At 39.9% G+C, this 14,657-nt stretch overlaps 1 protein-coding gene across 2 annotated transcripts in view; it reads right to left on the minus strand.

Annotated features, from left to right (window-relative positions):
* SVEP1 (sushi, von Willebrand factor type A, EGF and pentraxin domain containing 1) overlaps nt 1-14,657 on the minus strand; it is a 132,069-nt gene that overhangs the window by 95,315 nt on the left and 22,097 nt on the right. Inside the window, exons 2-3 of one of the 2 annotated variants that reach the window (XM_068927879.1) lie at nt 14,162-14,417; nt 12,735-12,911 (exon numbers count right to left, since the gene is read on the minus strand). The exons of the other annotated variant lie outside the window; for it this stretch is intronic. Of the exons in view, the coding sequence (XP_068783980.1) occupies nt 12,735-12,911; nt 14,162-14,417 (433 nt within the window). The remainder of the gene's footprint in view (nt 1-12,734; nt 12,912-14,161; nt 14,418-14,657) is intronic. 2 annotated transcript variants of the gene reach the window in all.

Here is a 14,657-nt window from a genome sequence, read left to right on the forward strand (position 1 = left end):
CTGTTTCTCGTTTTATTTCCCCCATTCTCCCTTGTCACTCTCCCCTCTTGTTTCTTTTTAAGATAGGAAGGAAGTCTTTCTTTAAGAATGGTTCTGCTCTCGCTGAAGCAGGGTACACTGCAAGCAGAAGGGTCACCTTAGATTTAAACTGAATAAACCTGTTTTAAGTACTTAGTCCTGGTCCCTGCCAACAAAGTGCACTTCATTACCACAGAGCTAAAGGCCTTCAGATTATGTTTCAGGACCAAAACCAAACACATAGCCTCAATCCTTAGTCTAACAATGCACCTCTCTGCGGAGAGCTGCCACGAAAATGTTTCTGACCAACACCTTTGTATTCCCCCACTATGTAGCTCTCACCAGGTCTCTGTGCCTAGCCCTCTACAACGCAGGAGATCCTCCCTACAGCAGGAAACCCTGGCTGGTGAGTTAATGTGTTTGTATGACCCCTTCTTGCTGCCAGTGTTGATCAAACACGTGCTAAAATAGCAACCTGTGACATCCAGAGGCTTTACTCAAGTGCAGTTTTTCAAACAAGAATGAAATAACCTGCTGCTGCTGCCAAAAAGGGAGCAGGGAAACAGCCGAGTAAGATTTTTTCAAGAACTGTCTGATGCTCAGTCTCTCTGTAGATGAAAGTAAGACAGTGTTCTGCATCCTACTTCTCCGTCCTGCTTCTCAGCTTCAAGGGTATTTTTTATACCTTGAAGTAGGTTTCTAAATGGCAGCAAGTACTTTGTACATTTCTGCATGTAAAGGTCTGTTACACTTCTGGTTCTGCTTTTACCTCTAAATGCATGCCCTTCTTTTGAGCTATTCTGCCGCAAACCAGGCCATTTATACCCACAGAGATGGAGAATAAAAAGGCGAAAACATTCTTAACTGTGGCGTGAAGTAAAAAAAAAAGAAAAAACCTGTAAGCAGCAATAATGATTAACTTACTGCTTAATGGGCGTACTAGGACTTCCAATTATTCAGCCATTGAATTTTAGCTAGAAAGTCTATTCCTAGGCTGCATTTGATTTCAATTAGTTGGGCTTACAAAATAATTAACGTTGCCCAAAAATTTCCTGCTATTTCTCCTGAATTGGAGCCAAATATTTCTGCACTAATTTTGTGCACTTTTGCAGACTGTGAACCAGTAAGGGATGCAAATGACAAACGATAAACTGCCTCTCTGACCTAGGAACGTATGAGGCATTACATTTTCTGCTTCAATATAGGAGGCCTCCCTAAAATGGCCCTAAAAATAAGGAGAATAAATCAGCCTATAATATCACCAGGTGTGAGATTTAAGACCTTACAGGCAACTTTGCAAAGTATCATTTCACAGACCTCGAACTTGTTACCTTTCATAGTTGCCTGTGCTTCAGCCTCAGGGGCAAATAACCGCAGACAAGTAACAGCTGTAATCCATGTCCTGCATCTTGAGGGACAGGGTGTCAAAGAGAAGAGGGGGAGGAAGAAGACAGCAAAGGGCTTCCCACATTTTCTCAGAGGGCAGGTGCTTCTTGCCTGTGATCTAGTGGAGAAAGCCTAGGCACCTGCTGAAGAATTGCTGGTGAAGAGCCACAAGGGGATGAAGAGCCACAAGGGGATGAAGAGCTACAAGGGGATGAAGAAAGCAGCAAATCCTAGTAGCTGGCAGAGCAGGAGGCTTCATTTCCTGACTGGCACTGATGTCCACCCAACCTGTGCTCTTGAGAAGACAGGATAGCTTAGCACTACTTCTATGTAAACGCTCCCAGCACCTAGGTTAGGACAACCATTATGGTGGATGAGCACTGAAAGGAGCAGCACTGTCATGTACTGAGAGAGGCAGCGGTTAAGGTAAATACCTTCAACTACTGCTACATTAAAGAGACACTGGCAGAGGATGCCTCAATGGCTGAACGGTAGCTCTTGGTCAAATTTATTGTGGCCACATTTCCTCTGTTCTAATGTGTTTGGACTGCAGTCACAGGATGTGTTAGCAGCCTACCTAAGACGCTGTTGTCTGAGCAGGCATTAGTGGCTAGTCACATTGCTGGAACCAAGTCACTAAGGAAGGCCAAGTATTCTTGCCTTTGTACACTGATGTGGCCTGTTTGAATCACCAGATGTGCACTGCCAGCAAGACAGCTTTGTGGAGTGACTTTGGCTGACCTGGGAGAATACGGATACTCACAGCGGGGCTACCTTCTAGGTATTGTTGTTTTTGCAAGGTTCTGTGTCTTGAATTTCCGCTGAGCAATAAGAGAAAGCAAAATTTTATGTGTAAGTTTTACTAATCCACAATTCACAATGACACAAAAATTCCAGTGGAGAGCCTTGCAAAGACCTGCATAATTCAATTGTCGTTGTGAAGAAAAGGCAAAGGTAAAGGCTTAGTTTCTGAAAAGAAGGAAATGACTTTTTGTATTTCAGAAGGTGGTATTCTTTGCCAAGGTCACAACACAAATAGGTGCAGAAGGCTAGGGAATACTTTTAGCTGTACAAACTACTGAGTCCAAGAGATAATAATGGAAGCCCATAAGAAGAACCAGCTCAGCTCCACCTGGCTGTTACAGTATATAACCACGAGCTTTTTCAAGTATTCCCTAGGTTTTGCATTGACCTCCAAGGCTCCTCTGAATATGGCTCCTCAGTCTCCCACTCCCCTTCCTGTGCCTGAGAAATTCAGTCCTGTGAATTGAGTTACACTGAAAGAGGAATTTCTGCAGCACTTCGTATCCCTGCATGCAAATCACTCTCCCGTATCCATTGTCTTCACCCCTAAGGGTGTCACAGAGGTCAAGAAGATGCAAAACTCCTAAACGAGTTAGCTGCTGCATTTAAGGGTACTAAGGTACTTCCAGACCTACACAGGCTTTACAGGATGTTCTGAGGGCAGCAGATGGGCAAAGATTAGAGTGAAAAGAGGGAGAGAAGAAAAAATACAGCAAGAGGCCAGCTAGGTTTTCCTCCAAAGCTATAGCAGTTTCGTACAGAGATAAAACTCAGAGTATAAACACATGCCTTTATGTTAATAAGACTCAGTAGGATGTCCTCATCCTATATACACGTAGATGTTTCTATGTTCCAGTAGAATACTGACGTTTCCTTTCTTTCTCTCTATCCCTATAATTCTTCGTGCCACCTGCGTTATGTTTCCAGATCCTGTTTTTCCACATGAGCATAGGCAGAATATGGTAAGCACTCTGTTGCTACACAGCTAAAAAGTCTGGAGCTGCAGGGAAGCTTGACAATAGCAATAGGAATGTTATACTCTGGACTACCCTATGAAGCCCTAAGCAACACGTATACCGAAATGAGTAACAGTAATCTCTGTGGGGAAAAAAAAAACATTCAGAATTAACAGCCAGAATGTAAGAAAGTTGTTGTAGCTTATCTTCTAGCATTCTCGTTTGAGAAACAAACTATGCACTACACAGGGATGGAAACCGTGCATGGGTGTTGACTACGGCGTTTAGAAGGAAACACCCTTTGTCTGAACTCTATGGGCCTTAGGCACATTTATTCCTTAGCTATCCTCAGAAGGTTTCTTCTGTTCTCATGGAAAGAACAGCGGATTTGCCTCATGGCCAGGAGAAGGAGCCAGATCTTAAGTTGTTACAATAGAGCACAGCTCTGCATAAAATCAGTACAGCTGCACATACCTACACAGATGGAGAATCTGCCATTCCTCCATACTTTACACTAATGAAAGACTACAGCTTGGTGCATAATGGCTTTGTTCTTTGTTTCAAACCTGCCAGGTTCAAACTATAACTAGACTACATGATTAACTATAACTAGGCTATATGATTAACTATATTGTACACACTTTTGTAAAGTTAATCTTCCCCAATATTTTTTTCCCCACTAAAAGTTCCATTCATTCTTCACATTTTTATGGAGTAAAACACTAAAGGAAAACACTTCATGTTTATTAAATTTCAACCTCAGGAGAAAAAAATGTTCAAACTACCTACAGATGTGAGCCCCACTTAAACATCTGCATTGGAAGTCTAAGTTGCTAGTCTGGCTTTGTTTTGCATGGTAACAAATTAAACCCTAGAGTTTCAGTCTGAAGAGGTTCCCATTTCTGTGGAGAGTCTCGATTTCTGTTTTCACTAAAATACCAACAAAACTAGCACAAACCAATTTCCTATTTCATGAAACTGGTCTGTTTTGCTGCTCTCTCCTTCCCACAATAAACTGCCACACTTCATGCAGTCAGCAGCATCTCTGGGTGAGAAGGCTGGGCCATCTGTAGTAGATTTTCAAGGTGATAGGAGGAAAAAAGGCTGCTCACAAAACCGCAGCCTGAATTGCTCCCATCCATTCTGGTTGTAGAGAGTATCTGGCAGATAGATTCATCTTATCTTAAAATGTCTGCAATCTATCTGCCCTAGTTTTTCCCAAAGTTGAGCATGCTTTTGCCCCCTTTCAGCACGGCACGACTGAGGTTCTTTTTCCAGTCCACTCGTCTTGCTGCCTAATGTCCCTACTGGAGAGGTACCACAGTTTGTAGTGCTTCTGGATTCCTGTGGCTGAAGAAAAGGAGAAGGTGCACAGCAAGAAGAAAAAAGCATAGGTGCAGAAGACGGGGAGCAAGGGCTTCCTTCCTGGAAAAGGGTGCAAAAGGATCTGAGCAACTTGCCAGATCTCTTTCTGTGGACAGCAAGAAGTCAGCTGGCCAGGCGCGAACTGAAGAGGCAACAGAAATCCCACTGCATCCCTTCTCCCCCGTCCTCTTTCCTCTTGTACAATGACAGTACCAAATGGAGAGAAGGCAGTGGAAAGAACATCTGTATTGACTTCAGGGAAATTTTTTGAAAGATTTCATTTCAGGTCAAAATCTGTGAAGAAATAACTTATTTAACTGTGGGTCATGACCTGATGTGCTTTGTGCCACTTTGCTTTTATGTTTTCACTTTCCTCTCAGCTGCAACCGTAAATTCCCAGTGCAATTATCCCACAGCCATCTCTGAAAACTTGCAAAATGATGTGAACTGCATTTTGTACACAATACCTGCTTCATGTTGCAAGAGAAGTAGATAACACTTTCAAGTGTTAAGAGGAATAGTACTCCTTTTTACAGAGATTATGCTTTGCAATATTCACTGGTCTAGGTACGATGAATATCACAGCCTAAGTCAAGGGACAAGTATTTAATAATAAAATGAAAATATTCCTACTCTCCATGTTCTTTTGGAAACTGATTCTGAAGAGTTAAGACTCAAATTCTTTTGGCCAAGTGGCACAATGTACAACCTATCAAGCTCCAAATGCACAGACATAGTGACTGCCTGATTTTGTCATGTTAAGAGGAGCGCTGTGCTCCAGCCTGGCTAAATGAAAAAGTTCTGACAAGCCTTTGAGAGCAACTTAATGATGCCAGGAACGCTAGTACCCATTCAGTACCTCGTAGGCATAAGCACTGAGGCTTAACCTTGAGTTAAGCATAGCTCAGATGAAGTCCTGGGAATGACTTAAGTACTTAAAGTTTGTGCTTTGGAGATCCACTAGGGAAAAAATAGTTAATTAAAACAAACTCTTTTTTTAAAGTCTTTTAACTTCCCACTTCAGTAATTAAAACTCTTTACTGCATACTGCCATCTTATTTTATCTTGGATGCACTTGAACTTCTTTCAAGAATTCCCATTTTTCTTCATTTAAGACACAATCTACTAAAAGGCTCAAGGAATGTCTGCTTTTAGTTTATGAGACTGGCACAAGTTCAGGGATATAGATATGTATTTCTGTGTGTGTGTATAAACACACACACACACACATATATATACACACATACACATACACATAAATATATATATACACACATATATATACATGAAAACATCCCAGCTATATATTTTTTAAAAAGTATTTAACGCAAGACGACACCATGTAATCCACAAGGGCAACTGAGGAATGTTGCAGTAAGGATCTTTTAATCAAGGGATTCAATGCCCAGGCAAACACCCCAGTTATGATTGGGGTATTTGCCTGATGTGATTACAGTCTCAATTCTGAAAACGATTCTTGAGTCTGCATGATCTGCCAAAGGCTTATCAAAGAGCTATGCTAAAACAGTATGAACTTACAGCTGGTGAATTCTTTAGGCAGCTAAGGAAAGAGATGGCCAGGATAGAGTTCAGAAAGTTACCACTTAGCCTATGCTTGCACAACCAAAAAAGGTTGCTTTCAGACAGAAGTAATTCCAATAGTGTAATATCATACTGGAGATAAGATGGCCTACTTCTTATTCATCTAGAGACTCAGGAAAAAGCCCAGGCATAACAGTTAAGGTTTTACAGTATGATCTGACTAAAGGCCAAAACTATCTGTGTATTTACATTTGGAGCCTTCGTTATGATGGCCAATGCTAAGGGATATATACTGTGACCAAAGGACAGCTCTGGCACTCCAAGGCCAGTGTAAATCAGTTCAATATGGAAAGCTGGAGTCTATTTCTACGTGATGTTTACTTCTCTTCAGAGCATGGTTTCTACTCCGTCCAGGCCCTCCAGATGGCAGATTTTTCTTCTCTAATTGCACACATGAACTTCAGCCAGTGGCTTTATTTTCACGACATTCTGAGGTGAGCGGGACAAATTATTTCTGAGATAAGGAAGAGAGGGTAACTGTGCTATCATTTTCTAATTTTCTGTCTCACATCGATTTCAGAAGTGCCTTTGTGCTTAACATGACAGAGTCTGTTTTGGAATAGAATCTTCATGCTCTTTCCTAAAGCCTCTGATGCCATCTTCTTGGAAAGGTGGGGTGTTTCCTAATGCTGCATGAAGACTTAAAATTTACACCTCTCTTTTTCAAGTCAGTACCTGCCAAAAATTTAATCTGGGTTTTCACCTTCACCCTGCAACTTCATTTTAAAAGAAAATGAAATGGTGTGGGTCTGCAGAGAGAACTTTTCTGTTGGTGTTTTTTGGTTTGTTTTCAGATTTTGTTGCTTTATTACAGTTAGGTTTAAATGCAAAGGAAACAAGCTACATGGTGTAGAATTAGAAAAATTCTGTATCCTGAAACATAATCACCCACAGTAGCTACCATGTTGCTACTGTGTTGTTGTAAAATTTTTACTTTTGCAACAAAATATTTCTACAAACCAATACATAAGCCCTGGAGAACAGGGAAAAATGTGACACTCAGGTCCAAAAATCTGATACAACCTGATACAATAGGCTTATAAGAATTATGGATACAGTTAAGAAAAACCAGCAGCAACACAGGTCATTTGTTTAGCTGAAAAAAAACCCCACAAAACTGGTCAACAAAAGTTCCCGTTCTACAGTTGTGCAAGTAAAGCAGTTGGTTAGATGTTAAAACTTCCACGTTTTCATAACGGGCTGGCAAGTTCACTGTCTGGCTCTAAGGATTGCTAAGAGTTTTTCTGAAGGCCTGAACTTGGATTAAAATTCCGTTTTGAACATGATGTGGCTCACAGACCTTAAAACAAAGCAAAACATAAAAAAGAACCCTCCGGCAGAACAACAGACACTCCCCAAACAAATCTGTGTTGTCTGCTGCATCTCTGATTAGATCATTAGTGAAACAAAACAGAATCCCAGCCTCATCAGAGTTTTGTTTCCTCCCTACACATACAAAATATTAATGAAATTTGTCCTTAACAGTGTTTGTCTTGCTACCGTCTCCTTTCAAAGACTGCACCTGAAGAAAGCATATCATAAAGGTTTTATTTTACCACAAGGAACACTTCAGTAATTGACAAAATCTGTCACCACTTCATACACGCTCTACTCTAGAACAATCTTTTCTGTTTCACTCTGTGGATACAAGGATATAAGGCTTCAAGGAGTAAACTCAGCAAAAGAAGTTTCTACTGTCAAAAATGTCCCATCTTCACAAGAGGAAGATGGGAAGCAAATTGGGTTTGGTATCAGAAACCATTTACAAAGCAAGCAAAACTGCTGAAGTTATCGTGTAAGTTACCATTCATTTCTGCCAGAGTCACTCCTACCAAAAACTATTCTTGATAAAAAACAATTTATTGGCATTTAAATTTTAATACTAGCTTTGAAAATTACCCAACCAAAGGAATGTATTTCTAGTGTGTGCTCCATTTCAGAAGATCGTACAGCATCCAAATCCTATCTTTCTTAGCTTTTGCTTTGCTTTCTATGGGGATGAGCAGGAGAATCTATACACGAATTGCCAAAGCAAAGTAGGAAATGTTGGGCTTTAGGGTCAAACGTTTGTCAAAAAGATACACTTTGAATTTTTGAGAAAGCAGGTCTCAGTGTAAAACCTCTGGAAGAATGTGACCGCATATGCTTCCAGATTTGTTTTATTTTTTTCCAAACAAAATAGCTATAAATGCCATTTCCTTCAGTCTTTAAGCAAACAAAAATTAATCTAAGTTTTCAAATTCTCTTATGGAGCGTTAAAAAGATTTTGTGAAAAAAATTAACTTAGTGACCTTCCATATCCTTGTCTGTATCACTTGTCATTATCTGTACCCACCTCCCTCATTCACTTATCTTTCAGTACTCTCACTAGAAAAACACATCAATTTCTTCTGTACTTATCCATCACAATGTTAGGATATCCTCCCTAGAGAAACACATCCATTTACATTTCTTCTGTGTTTATCCATGACAATGTTATGTACAAACTGGTATCCATAAAAAGTCAAGCAAGATTTATAAGAAAAAAATAAAGGATGACAGCATGGAACATTCTTGCTAATAATAATCAAGCATCGATTCAGTGTTGCTTAGTCATGGGTATTTTGCATTCTTTGTTTGAGATCCCTGCTTTCTTGTTTTCTCTTCTCCTTTCATGACAAGCTAGTCACGTTAACACAGCATATTCACATTAGAACGTCAGTGCATTATCACAAAACTAAAAAGCATCTGTTACAGCAGAAGGCTCCACGTGGGAGATTTTTAATATGAATAAATTTCAAATAAAGGAATAATATATATGAAGGTATGATTTAGCTTTCTTTGGATAGGCCATTGGAATCACCACTGGAATTCAGCTTCTTTGTATCTGACCAAGTAAAGAACTGGTAGTAATATACTAAATATAAAACTATGTAAATACGTGCTTTTTTTTTTTTTTTTTTTAATAAAGCTTTACAGCTTATGAGCATCAGATTTTGCTTTGCATTCTCTACTGGAACAATCCTGAAAATTTCATGGCAAAAAAAGCTCATCTGAAAATTGGGTCTAAAATTTGAGAAGCACAAAATATACAGTGCAGATGTCCCCCACTGGACCTGTATTTCCTCAGAGTTTTTAGTCTTTTAAGTGACTCTAGTCTGAGTTAAAATCTGTACAAAGAGTCAAAGTTTCACATGATTTCAGATTTTACTGGAAAGACTCTCTACAAACCTGATCAATATGCTGCATCTTCCTAAAAAACAGAAAGCGGAAGCAGCCTCTTGAATAGTCATACCTGTGGTCAAATTCTACACTTCTATAATTATACACAAGTAGTAGACCAAAAATAAACCAAAAAAAGAATAACAGCATAGGCTGTTATCCACCACTTCTGCCCTGCCAATTACACATCACCTTTAGGGATAGCTCATACTACAGAGAAGGGGGCCTCTGCTTTAGGTAAAAGAAAACACTGGTTGCAAGACAACAGTTCCATGCCCTCCCCAAAATTTGGGGTTCTGCTTAGCTGGTAATCGATGAGACAAACATGATGGGCACCATATTTGCCACTGACTTTAACAGCCCACCTTACTCCTGATGGAATAGAAGTCACTGCCTTAGATCACAGAAATTACAAATTTGTTTTTGCTATCTCTGTATTTTTGCTAGGTTGCCTGTAGTTTGACACCTGCCATTAGTAATCAAGGAAAGGAAGGAGAAAAGAAGTGAAGCTTTGTTTGAAAAGAAGATACTTACATACACTACAATACTCAGGACTGGTTGTGATACTACCTCTGGTCTTCTTCCTCTTCCTCCCTGTATATCACACTGCTTGCTTCACACTTTGCCTCCCCATTGCTTCCTTTGTCACAAGTCTCCGGCTGCAAGAGGTTCCTCGAGTGGGCCACTATTCTTTTGTTCGATTTGTTTTTTGAAGTAGAGAACAGTCAGTCTGTTCTTCTTTCCATGGCACATCATCATCATTACAAAGAACAGGAGGGGGACGTTGAGAGCCAATTTCTGCTCTCCAACACAAAGCATGTGGCTCCTATTTTATTTTAGAGAAGCTTTCTAGAGGGTGTTTTCAGGTAATTAGGAAAGAAAAGTACTGTTGTTATGATCTCCACATAGTCATTTTGGTGCCTCACATTTAGAACATAAACAACATAGAGTGGCATAACGCATAACCACAAAGGTATACAGAAAATAACCATTACAAAAAGAACGTACTTCTTACAGAAAGGGAACAAGCTCCTATCTTGATGAAAACTCTCAAAAATAAGCCTTATTGCATTAAATAAACATGGGCTAGTATGGTATTTGCAAGCTTAACCATTCAAAAGCTAAAAGCAGTCCAATTAATCACAGTAAATTAATCACAGTAAAATGTAAGTCCTGTCAATGTAAACTTGCCAGAAGCGCCCCTGCACATTATGCAGTGAAGAAAAGTTACGATGCATTCTGCAGATTCCTCATGCTCTACAAATCCACAGCTATGCTCAGCTGGCAAATGTTTTTTTTTTTTTTTAAAAAGTTTGGACTCTTTTTCAGAACGCAAGATTTCAAAATATGTTGTTTTTCCTTTAATGAATACATGTTGCCTTTTGTTTCTGTCTGTCTTAACGAAGGATATGGCAGTTGAGCAGAGCAGACAAATTTACAAAAACAGACTTGCATTATTCTGGTCAAATACTCCCTAAACTAATATGTAGGCATCTTTCATTATCTTCATTTACACAGCAGATGGCTGCAGTTGTCAGTTCATTTCCACTGTATCTAATATGAAACACTTTTAAAGACTTATTTTACAGGCACCTGCTGATGATATCAAAACATAATTTACCTTTGCAGCTGCCAAATCCACATTTAAAGAAGTCACAGAATTTTATCATTTTTGGTGGCATTCTAAAGGTAAGCTTCTCCTGTAAGAAGCTCCTTTTGTGTAGCAAGGGTAACATTAACTCTATAATGATAGTCCAGGTGCCTTCAGGAAGAGGTTAAAACAGTATCTAATGATGTACGCTATCACTCAAGATACAAGTGCTGAGCTTATTTTGTTCAACAGACTAATGAGGAGCCTATGCTGAGGTGGAGGAAGTGGACTAGAATTCTAAAACAAAAATTAAGATTAAGGTTTAATTTTGTTTAAAATCAATAGGAATTACATCTGAAAATAAGAAAGCAGAATAGCATATCTTGGTTTAAAGTTAAGTGAGCACACAAGGAAGCTGCACCCATTGCTACAAAAGATGAGAATCTGCCTGAATGTGCCAGTGCTGACGTTGACTCTACTGCATCCCTCTGTTCATCCTGCACTCAAAACTCAACAGATTCCTTTATACTTACCTGCTTCCCTGTAGATCAAAGGAAAGACACTTCACAGGTACACGCTGAGTAACAGGACGACGATCAGCAAGGAGTACAAGGCAATTGATCATCTCCCCAATACAAATACCGTGGCATCTCAGTACTTTTTTTCACTGGTGACAGACAACACCTCTGCTTCATCTTATGTTCAGGTATAATCTGCATCCCTCACTGCACCCTTTTATTCTTCCTAGTGCAGACTCACAGCCATCGCAGTTTCTGGTAAAACTTTCCCTGAAGGCATTCTTCAGCTTTAATTCACATACCTACCTGTGCCTCTTCTCTGAGTAGAGTTAGTAACAGCTACAACAACAGACCTCTATTTGTAATGAAAACCACATTTGAAAAAGCAACATGGCCCTCGCAACCCTTACATATGCATATACCCACCACAGTTGACTAATACTTGTTACTAAAAAAGGCATCCACTAGCTCCCAGAGCTGAAAGACAATTCCATTGAAGACCAGCGGCTCAACTTCCCTTTTCATTTCCCTAGGGAAATTCTGTCTATTTATGACTAAAATAAATAAACTGAAGTTCAAGGTCAAGTTATATAGTCTTTCCTTCATCTCCACTTACAAAATGACTTTGAAGGGAACTCAGAAAGTCAGACTTTTTACCTCCATATTTTTATTCTGACATGCAATAGAGAACTGCCACTGCAGTCCTTCTGGCTGTAGACTTCAAATAAGTACTACTAGAAGCCAAACGTGATGACAAATTTCTACTCAATGACCCAAAGGCCTTCGTCCTCTTAAGTCAACACGAGACAATTGAAGAATGTTTAGTTGACTGCAACTTTCACCAAAGACTTATGTAACAAAGATCCACGTATACAGTCCTTTTCCAAACAGGAAAGTCTATGGAAGTTCAAAAAGTAATCAGCAAAATTCAAGAAGGAAAAATTTACTAAGAGCTCTTAAACACAAAAGACATCATCTCGGACTCAATAAATTCTGAGTCACAAATTGCTGGTGAGTAGCATTTTAGGGAAGTGTTATATATAAGAACTTTTGCTCTTTTCTTATCTCTTCCCTGTGCCCCTCTTTTGGCTACTGCTGAAGATAAGTAAGGGGGTAAGATCAACAGGTACAGCTGTTCTTTGTCCTTAGCCAGTGAGAATTTTCCCAGAGCCCCAAATGTATTCTGATCCAGGTTCATAGCCCTAAATCCAAACACAGCTGATCTCCCTCAACTGGACTAGCCATATACTCAGGGCACACAGAGAAACCCATGCACAGAGACATGTGACTCACCTGTGCATTCATGCTGTAGTCCTTTCCCATAGTACCCTTTTTCACAGATGCACTCAAACTGGCCAGTGTGAGTGCCACATTTACAACTTGCCATGACGTCGCAGCAGTTTTCATTTGCCTCACAGAGGTATGAACAATGGGATATATCTTCTTGGATGTAACTGCCAGAGGGCAGGTCTGAAATATATCAGTTTAATAACAAAAAAATCCAACCCAACCCTTCCCCCTCCCAGCTTTGCAATACTTAACTAGTGAAAAGTTTCTTAAAAACTTATTTTTTGAGTCCTAAGCAATAGTGATGGCAGCCTTGCTTCACAAAAAGTACAGAAAAACTTGGTGTTCTTATTCTAGAAAAAGCTTTACTGGAACCCATGGCACAAACATCTCCAAAGTCTTTCATTTGGTTTTGTCTGAGTCAAGAACTACTTAATGCAAGAGATGCAGGAATCCAGTCTCACTCCTTACAGGATCTCCTGAGACAGTCACCCCTGGCTTAGGTGGGTGCTCTCTCTTGGTCTATGAGGGCATTGGTTCATGGGATTTCTAATCAGTTTGGTTATGTTTAAAAAAAAGAAAAAAAAAAACTCCTTTACTTTGGCACACTCCCACAAAACAATTACACCTTACCTGGAACAAACAGAATGGCAGTAAAACACAGTACGTATGTAACAGTAGCACGCTCTTCAAAATTAAATACAGCAAATGATATTAACGGCTAGCCTGATGCTCGTACTAAGTCTCATTCAAGAAGCAGTGGCTTACCGATGAAGCCATTAGCCATGAGACCATATGTTCTCACATTTCTAGCCATGCTTCTCACTTGCTAGTCCAAACCTCTTCTGCTTTCAGGGAGAATTTTTTTTTTTTAGAGTAAAGGAGGTAAAAAAGGATAAAAAACCCAGTCCAAACTCTTTTCCGAGATCTTTCCAGTTTGACTCAATGTGTAAGACCAAAAAGAAATTGCATTTATCTTCATACAAAGAGATCTGAAAGACTTTGAATAGGCTAGCTCTTGTTCCTAAACACCAAAAGGCACTGAGTATAGGCCTGAGATCTGTATTAGGTGCGTCTTAGTCTTTTGGAGAACCATAGATTTGACTGCTAGTATCATGTATTCACACAACAGTTATACTGGCCCAAGAGCTCAGTCTGTTCCTTCTCAGGCAAAATGAAGAACTGAATGCATGTTTGTGGTTTGTGGGCATACACTAAAGAGGAGAATTTAGCTCATATTCTGTTGACTGTGAGTTCGTCACAAACTGTTTATCCTTTCACCTGAAGAATGAACACCTCTTCTGGAAAGTGAGAGGAACAATAACAATATAAGGAATCACCACTACATGAAATGTAATACAAAGACAGTATTACAGATCTTTCTATTCAGACCTTTGCTCTCTGTGGGACTTCTGAGATTACTACATCAATACCTTCATGAAGAGCTCTGCGTGCCAGAGCTTCAAACTCAGTAAAACTGTGAAGAAGGTAACAATGATCTTCTTTTGGATGGGAAGCCATGTCATTCAGTTCTCGGATATTCCCCTGCCATATGCCGAAGGTGAAGATCTCCACTCCAAATTCACGCAAGGATGCTGCAATGGGTCTTGGGTCTCCCCCATTGGAATAGCCATCAGTAATAAGAAATATCACCTTTGTGGCATTTCCACGGGCATGCCGCAATATTTGCTGGAAGACAAAACGAAATGGTACATCTCAGGCAAACGCTTAGCAGTGGTTGATCTAAACACTACTGTCTTCCACGATGCAGCTCCTTTTATTTGGGTTATACAGCTTGACTAAGCCTTTGCAAGACCACCCACTATAAACAAAGATAAACCATCTGCAAACAGAAGCAGTGATTACACAAGGCCAAACACTGACTCAGACTTCAGATGCCCACAGTCAGCCCAATAACAGCTGTGAAAT

The sequence above is a fragment of the Struthio camelus genome, chromosome Z, assembly GCF_040807025.1.
Source record: "Struthio camelus isolate bStrCam1 chromosome Z, bStrCam1.hap1, whole genome shotgun sequence".
NCBI lineage: Eukaryota > Metazoa > Chordata > Aves > Struthioniformes > Struthionidae > Struthio > Struthio camelus.